We start from the raw sequence: 22,618 nt of genomic DNA on the forward strand, positions 1-22,618 counted from the left end.
TACAGTTTCAGTGCAAGAGACTGCTGAATTGCATGGATCACGAGGGCTGGATTGGAGGCTCCCTAGATGTCCTCAGCCGTAGTGAGAGGCAGACCCGTGGATCTTGCAATATAAGGTCTGAATGAGATTCATTCTAGTACTGTAGGATTCCAGTGCTTACACAGATCCGAGAAGAAAAACAAGAACTAATTTTTGGGAACAATTGATTTTAAAGAGCAGATCCCCATGCTAAACTATAAAAAATTCTTTTAACTCCCTTTTTGTTTATGGTCCAAGTATCTTTTTGGATGCTCTAATATGTATAGAGACAGCTCATATTCAAAGGCGGCTGTACAAGTTTGGACGCATCTTGCCTTGGAACCTAGCCAAGAAAATGTTACTGGATTTCCAGCCCTAAATGTAAGACGTTCAATTTCAGGTGTGGCTATCGTAAGCTGAAAAATATGTCCATCCGAGGCCTGAAGAAGAAACAACCAAAGACTTTTAAAGTCAAAATCATAACAGTGGATGCTGAAATGGAGTTCAGCTGTGAGGTAAGAGTCCTCAGCAGAATGCTAGAAAGATGGAGACTGTCCTTTGTATTAGCAAGATATAAAAAAAAATTTCAAAGATATTTCAAAATTCTGTAAAAAGCCACAGGAGGAATTGAGGTGCTGGGCAGTAGTTGTGAGTAAAGCAATGGAATCWCTGAAGAGACGGTAGTGGGTTAGGAGAGCAATTCTTAGCTCTGCTCTGACTTCCATATCCAGCTACAAAGTCTGTGAAAAATATCACTTCAGTTTGGTAGAACTAGCCTAAGTTATGTGAAGACAGTCCCACTATTAAAAAAAAAAAAAAAACCAACCCCCCCACCCAAAAAAAAATCGAAGGCCTGCATCTTGGGATGGGTAAAAGTTCAAATTCTCGGTTCATGGATTGCCTTAGAATTGATCCATTATTTTTATAAACAATGATGCGTCACACTGAATCACAGTGTGTGATGCAGGGCTGCTTGTCTGTAAGTATGCCTGTTTCCACATAGGTTTCTTTTTTTAAAAGTGGGACGACTCCTTAAGACACTGTGTCAATGAGGAAATCTTATCAGTGTTCATCCAGAGATGTTGCTTGTAAAGTCATTTACCAAATGATACTATGCTCAGTTGATCTGGGAAATTTTCTTCAAATGTTATTTTACCATTTGCAAACTTCAGTTTATTTCTTCAGCTAGAATGACTGTGGTTGGTTTTCAGCTCCTCTGAGCAGAGGAGAAAAATGATCAATCTGAATTGAAAAGCTAGCTTGTCTTCTATTAATTATGGCTAGCTGGTAAATTGGGTAGAGAAATCGTGACTGCAGAAAAATATGGAAGAGTACAAATATACCAACTGATCAACTGCTAATTGATTTGGACTGTACTATTGAGGAGACAGAGCTGTGTGGCTGATCAATTCCTAATCATTCAGCAGAAGCAAAAAAGATGTACTGTTATTTTGAGAAGGGGAGCTAGAAAACTGAGGTCCACTGAGACTGACAATTCTAATGAGAGAGTTGACTGTCTTGTGAGGGGTTTAGTATTTCATTGATTAAGTCCCTCAGTGACAGAATGTTAGTCACATGCAGTGCATTTCTGTGCCTTACTGATCTAGAATACCTGAAGGCAGAGTCATGAAAATAAAGGATTTGGAAATATGTTTTAGAGCTCAGGGTCCCTGTTAACAAATCCAGTTTGATATATTGTTTCCTGTGCTATCCCTCCCTTCTCCCCAAATATTGCTGTTTTCCTGGGATGATTTCCTACTTTCCATCCAAATATTGCCCAGAAATTCATTTTTTTTGCTATTAAGTTTCTCAGTGGCTGCCCATGCGATTAGACAAAATCATCTTTTAACATGTAGCCAAATAGGAGAAACAGATGTGCAGCCTCTTCAGTGAAAAATGAGACATCTTGTATGTGTGAAATTCAGGACCTTTAATCAAAATCTCTGTTCTCTATGGAGCTGGGCTAGTAAATTACTCTGATTCTGTATCTACCCCATCAGATTAGATCACTATTTTTTTTTCTGGATACAAAAAAAATCCTGATTGTACTGTACACTAAATTCTGCTCCTAGAGGACAGACTCCTGTTCATTTAAATCAAAGTAGCATAAAGGCTTGGCTTAGTGCCACTGAAATAACTGAAGTATGTGAAAGATGGATTTGCTTTATGATTGTTTGACATTTCTACTCCTCTGTGCCCTGGCACTCCTTTAATTTCCCCTGGCGTCCTCTCCAGTCTTTCCAATTTGTATAGACTGTTGAATAAGACTTTACAAATATTAATAAAGCCTTACCACGTACCTAGGAGATTACAATCCTCATTCCCTGCGCTCATGAAGTGCGTGATGCTGTGGTTAAACGCCTACAGCTGCTTTGTGAATATGAGTGTGGAGGAGAGGAAGAGGAGGTAGCACACTGTAACTGTTGCTCCTCTGCTGTAGACAGCAGTGGGTATATTTCACTGAAAAGCTGAAGGTGAGATAAAGTAGTTCATAGGAGAGAGCCAAATGGTAGCCTGCTTTGCTTGCCTAAAATGTAGCAAATTTATTCAAGACAAAATCCACTCTTGCTTAATTTTCTTTCCTCTAGATGAAGTGGAAAGGAAAGGACTTGTTTGATCTGGTGTGCCGAGCACTTGGTTTAAGGGAGACTTGGTTCTTTGGCTTGCAGTACACAATAAAAGGAATGTGCGCCTGGTTAAAGATGGACAAAAAGGTATAGAAAATGAAGGGCGGGGGGGAAAGCAACCTGGCAATTTCTACTTCTAAGAGTTACTTTTTTTCCGCTCAGGAGCTAAAGAAACGTGTGTTAAGTGACAACCCATAATTCCAGATGGTGACTTTTTTAAAGCTAAAGAATTTCATTGTGTCACAGTCTGATCTCTTGTATAACATTTGGCCTGGAATGTCTCACACTGATCACTACTATATGCACTGATCGTTATTACACTAAAATTCAGCATTTCCCTTCCTACTAAAATTTGAAGAGGCTGCTTTAAGTGGATTATCAGCTGCTTTCTGATTTTTCTCTGGAATATTTGGAGACATTTCTGTGTATTTTTCCTACTGATTTTATTTTATTTTTCTTTAAACAGGTTTTAGATCAAGAAATTCCCAAAGAAGATCCCATTAGCTTTCATTTTTTGGCTAAATTCTACCCAGAGAAGGTAGAAGAGGAACTATTACAGGAGATCACCCAGCATTTATTCTTCCTTCAGGTCAGGAACAGKTTTTTTTAGCCATGAATTCCCTCTGTGTTCACCCCAAGTCCCTTTGTATTGCCTTTGATCTTGTTGGCAGCTGTTAGTCTCAGAATGACTCTGCCTGCTTTAGCCATGTGAGGTGTCCCTGTAAATATCTCATTTCTCTTCTAAAATACAAACATCTCTCCTGAATACTGTGGTTTTATGTGATGTTAAGTTGAATGTTGTTTAACTTCTGCAAGTTTTTGTTCTCTCGATTGCTTTGCTTGCTGTGTTTGTGCTAGAAATGGGAGTTAAATTGCTGGAACCTGTAGCTTCACGTAAAATTTTTTACATGTAGTAGTTTGGGTGATAATTTCGCATCTGGATATTTCAGACTTGTTTTGCTCCTAATAGTCTATATTAAAAAAATACATATATATATATATCCATGCACTGCTTGAAGAACCTTCTGTTCTGAAGCTAATGGAAGAAGAARAAGGCAGCAAAAATGAATATTTTTGGAGATGTTCATTCTATGCTCTGGGCCTGACATTGATCAAAAGAGCAGATCTGTTAAGCAAATTCATTGTGTGGTCCCCTTTAAATCTTAAATATTTTTAAGTAAAAACAAAACAAGTTTTGCTCTGCTTCCTTTATTTTTAACATTTGAAACTGAGAATGGAACACTCTTCTCTGTGTACCTGTAACTTCAGGATCAGTATCTAGGCACTTAAAATATATTTTCAAAGTTTGGGATAGCATGGTACAGCTTTGAGTGCTACRGTGATTTAGCACATAATTATTAAAGAGGGGAGCATTGATTATTAGATTACTTGAGTACAGGTGGATATGCAGAGGGGCCTTAATTTATCAAGCTTCCCGTTTTTTACTCAGGTTTGGAGCGTGAGTCAGGGTGATGAGTCAGCAAGGCTGGTCATAATCCATTTTGAATTTTGATACAAAACTTTATATAGGTTGGAACTGCTCTTCCACTTGAAATCAAACAGTCTACTACGTATTGTGTTGTATTTCTATGTGCTAACAGTTTCTTCTGCATAGCCATGCTCATTACTGGTCCTGTGAGACAACACAGTGCAGTATTTGTGGGAGATATTTTCATGCTCGGATCTCAGAAAAGAAATCTCAGATCAATTTGACTTATTCTTTCCTTTATTTCCACTGTTGCCCAGACATGAAGGCTTTTTCCTCAATATAATTAGAATACTGTGATCTAATTCTATCCTTTTGTATTTGTCACCAGCATTGTATTTTCTGATGTCTATGAAAATTCCTCTCTTTTATGTTAGATTTTAGGCCATCAATATACCACTTCAGAGTTAACATAAGGTGGTGTGGGTGTTTTGTTTTTTGTTATTTTAACACCAAACTTCCTGGGTCATCAGTCTGGCCTCAGGCAGGTTCACTCACCCCAACTGCATCTTTTCTGCTAAACTTTACATATTTGCTCTTATTAGTCCTTCTCTGTCTGGTAACTGGAGTAGCAGCAAATGTCTATAATCTTTCTGAAGCAATTTAAATGGAAGAGACTGAATTTCTCAAGGTTTCTGCCCTAATTGATCCAGTGCTGAGGTGTGTGAAAGTGAAGCCATCATTGCATCAGCCTCAAGAGTTGTCCTGAGCTTTGGACAGCTGTCACCTGCTCTCCTCTGGCCTCAGCTAAGTTGGATGAAGAGAGGTCTCAAGAGCTTCTTGTCACTGTTGTCTTAGACCTGCTGGTGTAACCTCTTGTGTAACCATTCCCTAACCCAGTTCTGTCAAAATGAGCAGGATTAGAAAAGACCTGTTATCAGATGGCTGAACTGTGTGAAGGAGTGACTACGCAAGCAATTATGGTGGCAGTTGTGAAGGCGGAGAAGAGGGAAGGAACAGTGATAAGCAGCTGGGGACAATAGTTTTTCTTGCCTGTATCAGCTGCAGCTGGAACAGGACCTGTGACTGCAGCCTAGCCCTGAAATTAAAACTCCCAAGCTCCTAAAAATAGTCCAGGTGGTAACTGGGAGATCTTGCTGTGTATGACTGTAGAAGGCACAATCATTAGGAGACAAGGACTCCCTAACCTATCCTTCAGGGATCTGCCTTTTGGATTGTAGGGATAAAAGATCATGTAGTTTGATATCTGTCCTGAAACGTAGGTGTGTTCATCTAGCAAGTTCCGAAGGGGGTTTTGAATGGTCCCGCGCTGGTGAGCTGCCTGTTCCAACATCCGTGCCAGTCCAGCTTTTTGCCTGAGTTACTGCGGAGTCCTCTGCAAGTTACAGCTTTCTGAGGAGTTGCTTCTTTCTGGTAGCTTTCAGCAGTACATATCTGTGCAAGGAGACTGGATGTATGGAGTAAAATTGGTCTTCATCTGTAAATAAACACAAGGAATACACTCATTCCCTGAGGAGGGTGTTAGTGAAGTAATGGGAAAAATGCTGCTGTTCCAAAGGTTAATATATGAGTTTAGAACTTCATCCAGGACCCTTAACCACTTGGCAATTTGTTTCTTAAGCTAATTTTGGAAAGGAATGAGAGGGGCAAAACTTTTTTCCTCGTTTTTCTTTTAATCCTGATTTTTTTGCCTTTGCTTTTTCCTTTTCTCCTTGAACCTGCCTTGACTGGCAGATATGCAATTAGCAAATTCTTCTCATTCCAAAGTTGAAAAACAAGACAGAAACAAATTTGAACTTGCAAAGTTTCCTGACTATAAGAACTTAAGATCACACCTGGATGCTAATAGGAAAAACATGTACAGACATCTGGATGCTTACAGTTTTCAGCTCTACTGACTCTTCAGACCTTTACATATTAGTGTGGCCTAACAGCTTTTTGCCAAACATATGAATAAACTTAAGACTAAAGCTAAATTTTGCCTGTCTAAAGATTAAATAATTTGCTCTTTTATAAAGGAGCATAACAAAACATCCTTGTAAGATTTTATTTGAAAAACCTCAGACACATTTATATGGGATTTATCTTAAGTTTTTCTCAATTCTGAAAGATGTGATTTGTACCATGGAATATGAAAGCTGCAGCTTTCCAATTTGGAAGAAAAATCTTTTCATTCTTTCCGTTTTACAGCTCAGTTTTCCCTGCACTATAACTCAGGTTCATATACTGTGCTCACCAGAGGCTAAATTTAAAAGAAAAACTCTTCTTTTGGTTCATTTCAGTTCACAGTGCCTACAGTTCCAATTTGTATTTGTAAAGATAGCTCAGTATTATCTCAAGTAATTTCTTTCTTCTATTTTGGAAGTGTTTAAGACTGTACATTATGCAAATCTTTCTTATCTTGTGCTTGTTAATAGGCTAGATTCCTTATATTTGAGGGGAGTTGTGAATAGTGCTTTGAGGTTTTTTTCTCTCCTCTCCTCTTAGTTTTTCAAGGTAAAAGACCCAGCAGATATAAAATCAAGCAACATCTCAAACTATTAAATCTCTGATCATGGTAGCACCATAGATTATTAAAATTAAAAGAATGTTAAAAGACTCTTTACCATTTACCTTCTGCTTTTATTTTTAAGCCTCTACATTTTTGTTGTACTTGGACCACTCTTTGAATAGATTCAGTGCTCTATCAGGCAGTTTCCCTTTGTGGGCTCCTCTTCATTCTCCAATACTGCAACATTGGCTTGTGAGCATTGCAGATCTGTTCTCGTTGAGGGCTTACTTTCTGGAAAGCTTGCAAACATCCTATTAATGTTTTCCATATAATGTCTCTATCCTGGGAGATATTCAAAACTCAGCTGGGCAGGGTCCTGAGCAACCTGATCTGGTTGGACCTGCTTTGACTAGATGACCTTCAGAGGTTCCTTCCGACCTAAAAAGTTCAGTATTTTACATGTTGTAAAGGTAATTGTTTTCCAACAAAACTGCATTTTTTTTTTTTTTGCTGTATAGGTTTTTAGTACCCTTCTAAGTAGTAGGTCAGATCACTGGTGTAGCCCATTTAGTGCCATTGCATACAAAGAAATTATGGTGATTTGCAGTAGCTGAGGAGCTCACCTGCCCTTTTTTTAATGTTGAAGGCAAAATTGCTATAGCTTCATTCTGGGATATGAGTTGGCACTAAAAAGGAGCATGACAAAGGGTGTTTCATTATATTTGTATGAAGGTAGTATAAGGAAAAACCCTAATGATACAAGATTAAAAATTTTTTGCTGATTTATGGAAAAGACCTATTCTTATTATTTTAAACTGGGAATAATTTCATTGAAAATATAACAATTGTTTGTTTTATTTTCACTGGGTTGTCTTATTGAAATTAAAATATTTCCTTAGTGCTCATGGTTATTTCTAGAACTATAATTTACAATCAGGATTTAGTATAAAGGGTCCATTTACACCCAGTGGCAGCGTACAGAAACCAGGAAATACAGGTAAGTCTGTTTTGCCAGACTGGAGTAGAGATTCTTTCACTGAGCTAGAATGAAACCTCTGCTCTCTGCAAGGATCACTTGCAGGAAAATTTCAGGAAAGTACTTGCAGTAGTTCTTAGGTAACCTCTGATAATATTTTGCACTTATAAATCACCTTTATTCAAGGTGCGGTGCAAACATTAGGAAAACCTAACTATCATAAATTAGACATGAAAGGCTATTTCAAAGCGGGGGGGGGGAAATAGTGAAATGAAGTGCAGACAATAAAATTCATGTTCTGTACCACATTCTTTTTCAGAATTCCATATATAAGTGCAGGGAGATAGCTGACTGGCGATTCTATGAACCTAGAATTAAGGCACTTTAGCTTTCAAAATTTTGGGTTTTCATTCAGTGTAACCTTAAGTAAAGATTTCCTGTGTTTCTCAATGCTGTTTTATTGTTGCTGTTATTAACTCCTGATGATGTTTGGTGCCAAGTTATTAGTCTGGGCATGTCTAGTTTCATTTCAAGCCTGACATAAGTCCTGACTTTGAGCTCCTTCTGTAACTTGCTTCCTTTTTCTCTTGATTTAGGTTAAGAAACAGATACTGGATGAAGAAATTTATTGCTCTCCAGAGGCAACAGTTTTACTGGCTTCTTATGCTGTTCAAGCCAAGGTTTGTGAATAACAGTGCTCTTTCTTTTTATTACTTTTTTAACAAACACATTTACATGGTGATAAAATGTGCAAAAGTGCTAAACTTTGTTGTTAAAGAAGTAGGTTATGCAGGGAGATATAGGTACAGGAGGAAAAGTAAGCGTTACATGCCGTTATGAGCCATTACAAGGATTCTGAGAAGAAGCTTGTTTGCTGTTTTACACAGTTCAGGAGACTTCTTTGGACCTAACCTTTTAATATGAGGTTTCTCCTCGTGAAAATTATTTCCTATTGTTCTAAAAAATGTCCTTGGATACAGCAGGTGCTGATACCTTGAGCTTGCAGTTAGTTGCCTGACCTCATGGTAGGACATGATGGTTTTAAGTATCTCTTGGGATATAGTGAACTGATTTTTCACCAAGAGCCAAACTCGTACAACGGCAGAAGGCAAACACAAGTTCTTGGCAGGACTGGCCCTCTTCAGCAGCCCTGCCAATATGCAGTAGGTGAGCTTACATCCCTGAACTTAGTCCATAGCTCAGAGGGTATGAGATGTCATGGGAGATTCCTTTATATCTATAGTTATCAAGAGCATCATGCCAGGACTCAGCCTAAGGCCACAGGCCGCCTTAGTGGCTACACTGGAGCCAGAGGCATAGCACAAAGGCTGGAATTATCTTCCTTGGCCAGTTCAGGTGAGGGGAGCCTGTTTGTGCTTTGCCCTGTATATGGGAGAACTGAAACAAAATCTGTTTCAGGCAATTGCATCCAACAAAAACTACACAGCCAGGGAATTCTTCAGCATTTTGTATCTAGTAAGCTGAAGTATCKTTTCTTTTCTTGGGACAGTACGGTGACTACGATCCGAATTTCCATGAGCCAGGCTTTCTAGCCCATGATGAACTTTTACCCAAAAGGGTAAGTCTTTATTGTGTATAAAAACAGATCTTTGAATCAGCTCTTTGATGCAGCACAGATACTGCTGTGGGACTAACCAGAGCATTAGAAACTTTGTTTGCCCTGAACTTGGCAAAATGACCGAGCTGTGAACTGCATTGCTGTATTCACATTCCTTGGGAGAGGCAGCACATGTATTTGTATGTTCAAAGCAAAACAAACTCCTTCCCTTCTCTGTAGGTCCTCAGGCAGTATCAGTTGACGGCAGAGATGTGGGAAGAAAAGATTACTGCTTGGTATGCTGAGCACAGGGGTATTGCCAGGTATTGAAATCATCTCATTCTTTGGAAATCCCATATATTTCAGTAACCACTTATTTGTTGTCTTCAGTAAAATTTGGCTTTTGTAAGTGAGCAAAGAGATATTGGGCTCCAAGTCATGCTTCTAATAGGTTCCATTATTCCTAAGTGGGGGGGAAACACCCATTATTCTGGGTACAAAGTGTTGTCTTGTGTAGGGCACCAAGCGCTTGCAAGTTGGACTTGTTTTGAAGTGAACAGAGAAGCTGAGGGCTCATGCTGAGGTTCATGACCTAGCATATCTAGAATAGGGAGTCCTGTCCCACCAGATTCCTGGTATGCCAGCAGAAAGAAGTTCCTGCAGAAGGTTTCTGAGCTCTCTGTGCTGACACTGTTAGCCCTGAGAGATTAGTTTTTTAAGGGAATCAGCTAAGTACTTGGAGTTGCTGGTGTGTCTGCCCTAAACAGTGACTGCCTTTCTAGAACTATATCAGGCCTGTCTACCCCTAGAACAAAGGAGGAATCTGATATTTTATACCTTATGAAAGTTGTGGCTCAGCAAGGTGTCAGTGTACTTAGCAAGGAACCAAAACAGTAAAGACATGGCATAGTAGTTCCAGGACTCTGAGTTTTGGTGCCTTCCCATGTGGACATTCAGCTACTTCTAACACATTCAGCATGCCTGGAAATTCAATTAAACAAGAAGTAGGAGTTGTTGGCACCCAGAGGCAGATTAGGAATAATCTTTCAGTTCAGTTTGTCTCTGGCTGTTCTAGATGCTTCTTAGCACTATTTTTCCTGAATATTTTCCTCAGACTTGCTGATGTCTTGCTTTGGAGGGGGAACAACAGTGGGTGGAGAGGTTCTCACCTTCTTTTGGACTCTGCCCAAATCACTGTTTAGAACTTGTTCAAGATTTATTTCTCAATGAACTCCACTTCCTGAAGGAAATATCCTCATGTCATAGAAGACAATGGGAGAATAGGTTTCCAAGAGATGGTAATGATGGAGGGACAAAACTAACCCACAAGGATAAGATTGGACTTGAATTTTAATAAAGATTGCACTATACATGACTCAGATCAAAAYAGGCAAAGGTTTCCTGTCTTTTCTGTAGAGATGCTGTTTTTTATCACCCTGCTTATGTTGCTGAAAGCAAGTCAGCAAAATTAAAGAAAGTGCCAAGAACCATATTGCCTGTTCTTTTCTAAGTGGGGAATGTAGAGTCGCTAGGAGGGGGAAGGTTGGATAAGAATTTCCAAGTGTAATCACAGCATTATTCTCCAGGGATGAAGCTGAGATGAACTACCTGAAAATTGCCCAAGATTTGGAAATGTATGGTGTCAATTACTTTCCCATTGCTGTAAGTGTTTTATTTTAGCAATTTGCAACTGTTGTTGCGTATGATAGTATCTTTTTAAATTCCTCTAGGGAGCTTACARTTGGGACTCCTGGGTTCTGCTTTTCTCTGCCACTGGCGGGCTGTGTAGTGATTGCCCTGACTCAGTTTACTTGCCTGCTAAATGAGCTGGTGAGTAAAACAGTAATGATCTAAGATCTGTCAAAGCTCTTGGGTGGCTCTGGGTATGTAATAGCAGGAAGGGGGAGAAATAAACTAAAGTTCGAGCTGTTTCAATCAACTTAGAGGACTGGGCTTGTTAKCTGTCAGTGACCACGTTCATAATCTGTTCTACAGAAACACCCATGTTCTAAAAATACAAATGCATATCGGTATCTTAAATAAGTGTGGTTCTTTTCTCTAGTTAAGTGTCACCGTGAATACTTTTTACTGACGCCTGTCGTGTGCTGTTTTGTTTAGCAAAATAAAAACCATACAGATCTCCTACTTGGAGTTGACGCCAAAGGTATTCATATCTACAGCATTAATAACAGGTTTTCTCCGAATAAGTCGTTTGAGTGGAGCGCTATCAGAAACATTTCCTATAGTGAGAAAGAGGTATGATGGATCTGATATATTATTCTTTTTATATGGGCAGGGTGTGGACCGGGATTCTTGGAACAGGCTGATAGCTGTCTCTGTTTAAACAATTTTKGGGGAAAAAATCTATGGAGGTTTATTACAAAGCTAAAACTAACAGACCTGYCTGTAAGATGTGTATAACCTCAGTTTACCTAGGAGTCAAAGGCTGCTCTGAGCTCTCCAAACCTGTGCCATCCACTGTTGTGGTTTCTTCCCTGCTGCTTGACCTCTGCAAAACAAGCATATTGATCTCTTAGTAAAATATGTATATTACAAATGCCACTATGGCTGGCTTCAGTCATCTCAGCAGGGATTAGATGGTCCATAAGGACTTCTGTTTTGCTTGCAGAAGCTATCCTTGTAGATGAAGTTTGAAGTACATTGGCGAGAGATATGCAGAGGGATGTCTGTGATTTTATGTCTGAATTCTACGAGTGTCAGTGCATGATTTCAGTCTTCAGCACAGTCCCACCATTACAATTTCACTCTGATTTCAGAGCCCATCTTCTACTTGTAGAAAGTACAGCAGGGAGTGGGTGAAGTTGGGAGTCATTTCAGATGAAAGGGATGTGGCTACATGGAAGGCTATAATCAGAAAAATAAAACCAGAAAAGCTACACTGGTACTGGAATACCTGGAAACTAGCAACCAAAGAACAGCACAGCCTGTTCCTTTCTTTCTGTGGGTCTTGAACAAAAAACAAACAAAAAAAACACCCAACCAAACAAAAATTCCTTGAGAATCAGATTTGCTGTCCAGAGTTAAAAGTGTGCATACATTAAATCAGGCAGGACAACCTACAGGAGAGTTCTACCTCCAAACGTTTTTTTTTCCTTGCATAACATTAAACTTTCCTGATGGTCTGCGAATAAACTGCTTTAATTCCCAATTGTTGGGAAGTTGGGCAGCCCTGTATTAAAACTCCACTATTTTCAATGACATTCACAGCCCTGCTTCGTGCCAGGCAACACATTCAACTGATTGTTGCCTACAGGGTGAAATGAGCTATAGTACGTTATGATCTTGATGACTCAGATGGCCTGAAATTATACATTGCATTGCAAATGAATTATAGGTATAGAGTGCTAACCTGTGAGTCACAGAAAACAGGATCTTAAAGAATAGAGCTATTTTTTGTTACACAGCTGGACTGAGCTCAACATAGGAAGTGAAACACTGAGTACTGACCTGGCAGCATGAAAGCCCTTCATGTCCTCTAAAAACAGCTTGGGAGATGGGACTGAAAATCTGAGAAAACAGGAACTCCATGAGGCTATCAGATAGGAAGAGACACAAATACTTTGGGCCTTTATGAAGCATTTTATTTGCACCTGAAATTACTTGAATTCAGAGAGGTGTTTGACATCTCCCTGACTTTAAGAATATGACAACTTCTGGAGTTTATTAATGTATTCTGGTTTCCTAAAAAACAGTGATTGTTCCARTGTTCTCAGTATAGTTTCCAATGCACAGGTGATAATATGGAAACCACCACCCAAACTGGTACCAGGTGTGGGTCTATGGGAAGCTTTGTCTTCTAACTTGGCCTACTACAGGAGCAGATGAAGAATGTGTGTAATAGAGAACAGCCCTGGTTCTGATTTTCTTGAGCAAAACACTTCTGCCTCACTCTAGCCCCATATGTGGCATAGATCTGTGCTTTCCTGGAGAGATGCAGAGATGAACTAAAGTTTGCATTAGTATTAATAGTTTCTGCTTTATTTTTCCTCCTTTTTACTGTGCTTCATTTCTTCTTTTTTTCTCTTGTATGTGCAGTTAACTATTAAACCTCTAGACAAAAAAGCAGAAGTCTTCAAGTTCTTTTCCTCACAACTCAAAGTAAACAAGTTGGTAAGTGTGCTGCTTTCCTCCTTTAAAATGGAGCCTGGTAATACTGAGTGATACTAGAATGAGGAATCTTATTTGCCCGTGAAGCCCATGTAGAGGCCAGGAACACTGAGTTTCAACATGTTTTCCTGTTCTGTCTGGGAAGTCAGGGAACACTTGTTTGTCCTCTCCAGTGACTGTTTGGGAAGATGAGTGGAAAGTGAGAGGTGAAAGAAGGCCCAAGCTGCAAAGAGAAATCTGTATGCTGGAAGGTTGGGAGGTGGTAGCATATGGAAAGATGCAAAGCCACTGCAGCATCTGCCTATCTGACTGCTGCAGGCTCTTAACTAGCTACCACTTCCCGTTTTCCAGGAGAAGCAACAAGGAAGGGACCTAATCAACTGATGAAGTGTATCATCACTAACTGCTTCCTAACCCAACCACTGGGGTTGGGTCATTTCTCAGTGAGCTTGTAGAGGGACCATCACAGGTGACCATTTTCACAGCTACCTCCTGTGTATTTCTCACCTAGATCCATTGCCTTTCCTTTCCCAGGAAATTAGAACCAGAGAAGGATGAAGGACAGAAAGAATCCCTCTTCCTGTTATGAACTTTTCTAAACTATTACGTACCTGGGTATGATCCTGCCCTGAGCGTTGCTTTTCTTGGAAGGGGAACAACTGCCAGCACTTGTGCTGAAGTCAGTGTCAGCTTCTGTCCTGTGAGGCCTCTGTGGGGCTCTTAGCCGCCTGGCTGGGGTACAAGTATATCACAATCATGTTTGCTTGTTTTTCCCATCCAGATTTTGCAGTTGTGCATTGGAAACCATGACCTATTTATGAGGAGAAGAAAAGTGGACTCAATAGAGATCCAGCAAATGAAAGCACAGGCCAGGGAAGAAAAAGCTAGAAAAAAGGTAGACTCTTGCTCCTCTACTGCTGAAAATACTGGTTATTATTCCAGCTGGTGCCCTTGCTGTCCATGCATTCATCAATACATGTGTGGGAGGTGAGAAAGTGCAGGAGGAGTGAGTGTGGGAACAGCTCTAGTGTGTGTGTAGCATCTGAGGATGTAAGTGATGTTTGTGGAACTGAAGAGGTGATCACAAAGATCTGGGGTACGTGGCAGACCAATCCAAGTGTTTTCCCCGACAGTTTGAAATAACTAGTATTACCAGTTAGTGGAGTTCAGTGCTGTCAAGTGCAGGTTGCTTCAGCATTGTCTCTGGTGGATGTCAGTCTACCAGCCAGAGAGCAGTCCATTCCTCATTAGACTCATTTGCTGTGCTGCCTCAGGCCAAGTAGAGATTCTGCTGCAAACCCACAAACTCTGTATTGCTCATTCTCTTTGCAGATGGAGAATCAAAGGCTGGCCAGGGAGAAGCAGCTCCGAGAAGAAGCTGAGCGAGCCAAAGAAGAGCTGGAAAGGCGTCTTTTCCAGCTGGAAGATGAAGCCAGGCAAGCCAATGAGGCCCTGGTGAGTAGCATACTAGTCTGAATGTTCTTGTGCTTGAAGGGCTCTCTTGGTTTGGAAGCCTTTTCTTCTTATGACTCCCATGAGACAGCAGAAGCTGTGACATAGGCAAGGCAGGAGAGTTTCTGGCAAGTGGGAGAGAGGGCATGTTGGAATACCTGGAAGAAGTCTGATCTGCCTAGCCTCCATTTGCTGTGATCCATTCTGCTCTCCCTGTATTTGGTTCACAGTGCTTTCCTCAGGCAAAGAGGAAGGAATGCATGCAACACTGGGAGCTGAAGTTAGGAGAAAGGGGCATGGTGCATATGGCACTGACAGCTGAAGGGGGCAACTTCTGTCAGCATTTGGTTGATGTCTTTATTCAACACTGAGCAAATGTCTCTCCTTGCTTTATAGAAGTGAGAGGCAGGAAGGAAGTTAGGCAATTCAGGAACAGAGGGTAAAGAACAGACCCTATAATTATGTTTACTTTGATTTTTATTTTAAGGATTAACATTTTTATCCCTTGATCTGCTGGGGAAAGATGTCGTCATCTTGACTGACTGCAGGGGTGACTTTGTAAATGCTAGACAGAATAACTAAGAAAAACTGTTTCCTCTTAGCTCCGATCCCAGGAAGCAGCAGAGTTGCTGGCTGAGAAAGCTCAGATTGCAGAAGAAGAGGCCAAATTGCTGGCCCAGAATGCTGCAGAAGCTGAGCAAGAGCGACAGAGGCTGGAGATCACAGCTCTGAAAACCAAAGAAGAGAAACGCCTGATGGAGCAAAAGATGAGGGAGGCAGAACTGATAGCAGTGAAGCTGGTGAAGGAATCGGACCGGAGGTTGGATTTGCTTGGGTGGGATTTTTTGGGCCCTAGTGGGATGCCTGGGTGGATAAAGTGCTGCTCTTTGCAGAACTCAGCCCAGGAGGAAGGGATTTTTTCCCAAGTGATGCTTCGGAGTGACTAAGCTTTCTTGTGTATTCCACCTTGTACTGGTGGTTGTGATTCAGGTCAATAAGAGTTTACAGAGGATCAGACAGAAAGCTTTAGAGGTCTGTCATTAATAATGCACAAACATTGTGCAGAAGCATTTTCTATTTAGCATTATCAAAAGAGCACTGACTACCTCACTAGCTAAATTTAAGTCTCTGTACCCTGGGAGTTATGAGACTGTTTTCATTAGTACCAAGGTGTGTTCTCTTACAGCCTTTTCAAATCATTGAAAAGTATAAACCATGTACGCTCGTGTGGAGTATAAGCTATGTATAGACCGTGTTGTAGGGGTTTGCATGTTCCATAACTCTGTGCTGCCTAAAGGTGCAGAGCAGACCAGTGTCAACAGAAGAAATTTAACCTTGCTATTGAGTCTTTTGCTTGTTTTAAGATACTGCCAAAGAACTTGCCAAAGTAAAGAGCAGATATATTGCACCTCTCCCCTTCTCAGGGAGGATCTCCGACAGCCTGGGGAATCTGTATCAGCAGGATATAGCTGAGCCCATGGAATTTAGGAGTAGGAAAAAAAACATTAATTCAGCCAGTTCATGCGGGATTGTCCTTGAGAACGTGTCATGCTGTGTCCAGTTTGTTCCACATGTGATCATCCTTCCACAAATGTTATTGATGAAGGGATTCAGAGTAATGGATCTTGTTCTCCAGAAACTAGTGGGGTGCATAGCTGAAATCCATGTGTTGCTTTATGCTCTAAATCCACTATCCACGTCAGGATATTTGTCTTACAGAGCCAAGGAAGCAGAGCATCTAAAACAAGACCTGCATGAAGCCAGAGAGGCTGAACGGAAAGCAAAGCAGAAACTCTTAGACATAACCAGGCTTAATTATCCTGTAAGTGTCTGTTCCGGTGGGCACCACTTCATCTCAGGGAATAACTGGCTGTTGATTTTAGATTTGTAGCCCCAATCGGGCTGGGTAGTGGCATTCCCCAAGCTGTGGGACAAACACCTAGGAGACCAAATGGTGCTTGAGCACAGTGTAACCAGACTGGAAGTTGTATTTGTTCATGTCAGTGTGTCAGGACCATAGGAAGAGAAAGGTTAAAAGAAAAAAAAACCCAACAAAACAAAGCAAAAACAAAAACCCCCAAACCCACACAGACTGGGACTGGTGTCAGAATTTAGGGGGTAGGGATTGTCCTTCCAGCATTTGTGGCTGATACTGACTCCATGTGGCTGTTTCAGTGGGGCAATACTTTATGGAGGGGGTTGTACTGAACCAGCTGTGTTGGCCTGGCATGTGAAGAGCACATGAGTCTCCTCAGGCAAAAGAGATGAAGCTATCTCTGGGAAGAAGGGGATGTCAAGGCTGCATGCTCCAACTCCCTCTTCTGCTCCAGTCTTGCTGGGAATAGATGTCCATTCTTTGCTGCAATAGATAAGGAACATTGCAGCCAGGATAATTCTCTGCCCTTGGATCTGTGGGTTGTGGACTTCAGCAGTTCATCTGGGACCACTCAGGTAGAGGGGGAGGGCTGCAGTAGCCTCTGTGCAACTTGAATCCATGGGGTCTTTATGAAATGGCTCAGCATGCCATTCTTGCAGAAGCTGGGGAAATAACCAAAAAAACAAGCGATCAAATCTTATTGTCAGTGCTTGTGTTGCTTCTTTTAGCACATGGTCAAGTACCCGCAATACTCACCAGCTGACACCAAAGATGCCAACTTTGACAAAGGGTCCATAAAGCTGGATTTGAAAGACATCGACCTCAAGAGACTATCCTTTGAGATAGAAAGAGAGAGGTATCAGTATGCTCATGGTGTAAAAAAAATGGGAATATGTTAATGCTGGAAAGTACAGAAAGAATCTCTGGGATTTGCAGTTCACCCTTCTAACAATTCAGGATGGCCTCCTACTTGTACCTGTGGCTGGAGGCCTTTTACCAAGCTGATGCATTTTCTCTGTGTAAGATTAGCTGTTTGCACAGAGAAAATGCATTCTTGTGGCATCAAGCCTTAACAAGTCCAGAACCTTTTTGTTTTGGAGAGCATTATGTAGGGGGCAAAGTACTATGCTTGAGTAAGAACATGTGAGAGGATAGAAGCTTCCCTCTAGTGTTGAGGGATAGTATTGCTTTGCTGGTCGAGAAGGCAATTCTTGGTAAAGAGTTGGAAAGTGCGTGAGTGCTGAGGGATGGATGGGGCAGCAAATCCCCTTTTCAGTGGGCCAGGGGAAGTCAGGTTGACATGTGCCAGATTTGATTTTGCCTATCAGAAAAGCAAAACGAAGCAAAGAAYTACCTCTCTCCTCCTTCCCTGCCTACCTGTTCTTGAGCTCTGTCATGTTAGCAAGCTTTTTGTCTCCAATGTATGGACTACAGGTTAGACTACATAGAAAAGAGCAAAAAATTTGAAGATCGATTGAAAGAACTGAAGTCTGAAATTCATGCTTTGAAATTAGAAGAAAAACAGTCTGGGCTTTACTGTCACTGGAATGAAGTACTGGGATCCTTGGATCGCTCCTTAGGAAATGTATGTACCCTAAACACAGGTTTTATAATAAGGGTAATATAGAAGCAAAACCAGCGAATGCAAATTGATTGTATTTAAAAAAAAAAAAAAGTGTCAGATCCTATTTGCAGCATGAGCCATAAAAGAGAATGGAGTACATGAAATGTTTCTGAATGTGTGTTTGCTAAAGGCAATTGCTGTATTTCAGTTCGATGCACATTCTTTAGTACTTTTGATAGTAAAATATCAGAAGTGTGAACAGAGACAACGAAAGCTCGCATAAAAATCTGAGAAGGTTTTTCTGGGTGGGATATGAGTACCACAAGCAAAAAATATTCATCCTGTTTTGCAGATTATGAAATCACGTTAAGGGTTTAAGGTCTCAGAACAAACTAAATTTTTGTAACTTAATCACACATTTAAATGTGGTTTCTCCTAGTTTGCTTTGCATTCTCATGCATGTTTTTTGTGATCGCTATTTATCTGTTGTAACAATCTTGTTCTTTTCAGGCAGCGAGGAACTAAACTGAGATTTTGTTCCTAAGTTTCTTGTTATTCTTGTTATAAACACTCCAGCCTCTTCCTCAGCCAGTGAAAGAATAAGGTTGGCTTTGGTTTTCCAGATTGCTCCACATCTAGCTAAAATGGCTCTGAGTAAACTGTTTTAGAGACAGAGAAGGGAAGCCTGGAAAAAAGATGAGGGAAGATGGCCTTCATTCTCTGGCTATGCATTTGGTGTTCTTTTTGGCTTAATGAGTGTTGATGTAGTGAGAGTATTTAAGTTTCCATGTGTTCTGTTCTCTTAAAGACCCCGTCATGGATGAAAAYCTTTGAAACTAGAGATTCATTGGATATAAATCTTCAAAGACCTTTCCCTGCTTACTCGTTAAATACTACAAGCAGCTGGCCTTGTACCAACAAGATTCAACACACAGTGCCAGTGGAAAAGTCATCTTTTCAAGCAAATTCCTTGATTGCCAACAGTGTGGGCACAGGAACCAGAAAACAGATTATAAAGGTAATGAGATTTATAAGTAAATTCCCAAATGTTGACTAAAAGTTTAAAGTTCAAAAAAGTGCAGAATGGCTGGCCTTAAGGAACTGTTTTGTCCAGCTCTATCACAGCCTCTCAAATGCCAGTTTGCAAAGCATAGCTGTTATATGAGTTTGGAGACCATGCACTGGATCACCATTCAGGGCTGTTTAGAACTTGAGGCCACCTGTTTTTTTTTCTTTTTTTCACTTATGATCTAAGTTGCAATGCAAAGCTGTAAGCCTCAGTAAGTGAAACAGATGCCCATGTGTAATAGAAAGATTTGTATTAAATTTTATTTGTATCAACCAGGCTTGGAAAGGAGAAAGTACTCTCAGATATCAAGAGCTTAAAACAAATTGTGCCTAACTTCTGGTTTTAAGGGGTAGGAGATAAGGTAACAGTAAGTGTCTAGATTTCCTACAGTTCAGTTCTCTTCTAAAGTAATGTGTGATTCCTGTCAAAGAATCCTACAGAGCTAATGAACTGGGGCTTTAAAAAAAAAAAATCTACTTTTAAACTTCACTAGTTAGAGTGGAGAATCAAGTATGTATTTGAGAAGGATTGCAAGGGCATGCAGCTCTTGAACAATTAGAAAGAAATCAGCTTTCTCTAGGCAGTGCTAATTGTGCAAGGTATTGGTATAAAGGAAGCTTGATGTATTTATTGCTATTCTGTATGTGAACAGAGTGGAGCTGTGCTTCTTATCTGTATCACAAGGGTTTTCAGGAGCAATTAGAGGCTCTAGGATGTAACTTTCAAGACTGGAACCTTCAGGGCTCAGAGCTAGAAGGGACACAGCTCAGTGCAACAGCAGGTGAAGAAGCAGCTCTTCCTAGCGCAGATAACAGAAGCAACTGTTTTAAGACCCACCTAATCCAAATAGCGGAGGTGAGACAAATGTGTTTTTTTTTCAAGAAGGAGGGAAAAAAACCCCCAAACTCAAGCTATTGCAGGGCATCTTGCTAAAGACCCCAGAATCAGAGATAAAGGAAGAACAGGACAAAAGGGAGTCCCTTTAAGTAGGGGTTTAGGATGGAACTAAYTTTTCCTATTTGATTTTCACATAGGTTCAGCAGCATGACTCGGATGTGATCTACATTTGAAGCCTCTCGTTTCCTTACCAGACTGGTAGAACCCGGTGACAATCTGTTCGGCTGCTGCAAAATGCACCTGTACRAGGACATTTGCACAGCTCTGTGTGCTCACAGGCATTGGCATAAAAAATGTGTGGTTCTGTAGTTAGTGTGGTGCCATTCAGCTTCCAAACAGGCAGCATAAGCTGGAAGCACTAAAACTGCCAGGGTAAAATGGCTAATGTCTTTGGGTATAGTGGCAAGCCAACCAACCTGGAGGGGTGTTGTGTTTACTTTTTATGCACTTTTGAAGAAATGCTTTGTACTTAACGAAACCCTCCTCCCCCAGGTGTTTTTACATGCTGACTATCAGTATGGTACTGTACTTGTGTGGAAAGGAGGCTAGGCAGCTAGTGTCCAGGGGGAGATATTTGGGATGAGAAAAAATCATACGTGAGCCTGGTGCTTATCCACACAATAAATGAATTCATTTTTCAGTCCTGTCCATGGGGCACGACTCTCACAGAGCTGCTGAACATTCTAGTGTTTKCCTGCCAAATATTTTCCTTTTCCTCCCCAAACGTTTTTCTGTTCACTTAATTGATTTGCATTTCTCTGCAAGAAATCTCAGCTTGTAATTCCAGATGTAGAGGTGGACGTCTTCACATACCTCTTGTATTCCTGGGGGAATCCTTTGTTTGGAATGCAAAGCTGCTGTTTCTCTCTACAGCTTCTGTCTATATCAAGCACTTTCTGTTGCTTGCCGCTCCAGCAAACTTTGCATATATTAACTTGTTTCCCAGTTCTGGGCAACGCAGCTCCCAGATTAGACAAAGACAAAAGATGCGGTTGGTGTCTGCTAAAGTTCAACTTGTTTCTGGTAGAGAGGTGCATGCAAGAAAATGTCTGCCTCRTTAGTGAAACCTACTCGTGTTTTCTGGTTTTATGTGTTAATTGTCTGTTTCACCAATAAATCTTCAGTCTGAGAACTTCTGGGGAAGCAGATGATACGTGGCTGTAGCTAAAGTAGTAGCACAGTTGAGCATGTGAGTTGTGATGTAAAAATGGATGTTAATGTTCTTAAGTATCTAGTCCTAAAAGCTAAGGTTAAAAAAATACGTTTAATAAAAAGCTTGAATTTTCACATCCTGGTAGCAGCTTTGAGCTGAAYAGTGTGTCAATATTGCAACAACATTAACAAGGCAAGTTCCAAGAACAAATGTGCAAATCTCCTGGGTACACATCTGCAGCAGACTGAGAAGAATATTGGGGGAGAGCATCTGTAGCCAGCTCTGTCCTCAGACTTTTAACTATCATGACAGTTATGTGGCAAGATACACATCACAGCTATCTGCTACGATGTCCTGTTGTGTTATCCCAGCCTTGAGAGTACTTGCTGCYTCTGGTGGGCAGAGGGAGGGAAGAACATTAATTCTGTTCGTGGCTCTTTGTCTGATATATGACAGATTTGCAGACTATTGACTATTCCATGCATGATTTCTGATCTGTCTGGGAAAAGCCTCTTGTGTGAGATGGAGACAAAGAGGAAAGAGGCCCAACGCTGGGCTGATGGCATTGACCAGAACTGGACAGTGGTGAGGTAAGAAATGTCCTCGAGGAAGAAAGCACACAGGAACCCTGAACCTGACATCCTCAGATTTTGAGGGAGGGAGGGCAGAGAAGTGCTGGGCTTTCTCTGGTGTTCCCTTCCTGTTCCTTCTTTGTTGGTCTGGCCATRAATAACCAAGCTTGTGCCCTTGTTCTACTGCATGTGCTGGGGCTTCCCCTCACTGTCACATCTGAGCTGAGTCATGGACAGTGCGGAGGGGAAGAGAACTGCTCCACATGMATGTTCGATTGATTTATTTCTTTGGCCTCAATTGGAAAAATCCTGTATGTCACAATGAAAACMAGGACAGGATCTGTTCTGTAGGGACATGCTGCTGCCAGCTTAAAAATGAAACCTGTCTGCACAAGCTGCCTTAGGTTGCTGGTTCAGAGGTGTTCTTGCTGTGCATTGCTCACCTGCAGCAGAGGACCATGCTCCTGCATCCCCGTATGGGGGGGTGTTTGAAAGGTGACATGGAGGCAGGAGGCACTGGGATCTGCTGGAGAAATGCTTGCAGAACTTCAGGTACGCTGGGCTGTTGCTGGGAGGGAGCCTGCAGAGAAGTGCACCCAGGCATTAGCTTGCTTAATACCTAAATAAATATTTGTAACAATTATGTTCTGTACGTCAGTGCTTCTGATGCTCGTTCTTTCAGTACTTGCAGTATTGACTACTTTTCTTAAAACGGGCACTGTGCTGTGCTAAGGAGAATGTGATACTGTCTAACTTCAGGTGAAGAAAGTGTGAGAAGCRTGAGCCCTGA

General features: G+C 41.0%; 1 protein-coding gene across 1 annotated transcript; it reads left to right on the forward strand.

The window, feature by feature from the left end:
* Positions 1–437: 437 nt before the first annotated feature.
* On the forward strand, positions 438–21,283 carry LOC112978584 (merlin-like). Its single transcript, XM_026092187.1, has 17 exons — positions 438–533; positions 2,607–2,732; positions 3,112–3,234; positions 8,156–8,239; positions 9,070–9,138; positions 9,358–9,440; positions 10,704–10,779; positions 11,236–11,373; positions 13,174–13,248; positions 14,027–14,140; positions 14,578–14,700; positions 15,300–15,517; positions 16,417–16,519; positions 17,302–17,429; positions 18,008–18,158; positions 18,946–19,155; positions 20,241–21,283. The coding sequence occupies exons 1-17, from the start codon at positions 444–446 to the stop codon at positions 20,274–20,276; spliced, it is 1,947 nt and encodes a 648-aa protein (XP_025947972.1). The 5' UTR covers positions 438–443; the 3' UTR covers positions 20,277–21,283.
* The last annotated feature ends 1,335 nt before the right edge of the window (positions 21,284–22,618 follow it).

This window comes from Apteryx rowi, unplaced genomic scaffold (assembly GCF_003343035.1).
Source record: "Apteryx rowi isolate R43461 unplaced genomic scaffold, aptRow1 scaffold_944, whole genome shotgun sequence".
NCBI classification, from domain to species: domain Eukaryota; kingdom Metazoa; phylum Chordata; class Aves; order Apterygiformes; family Apterygidae; genus Apteryx; species Apteryx rowi.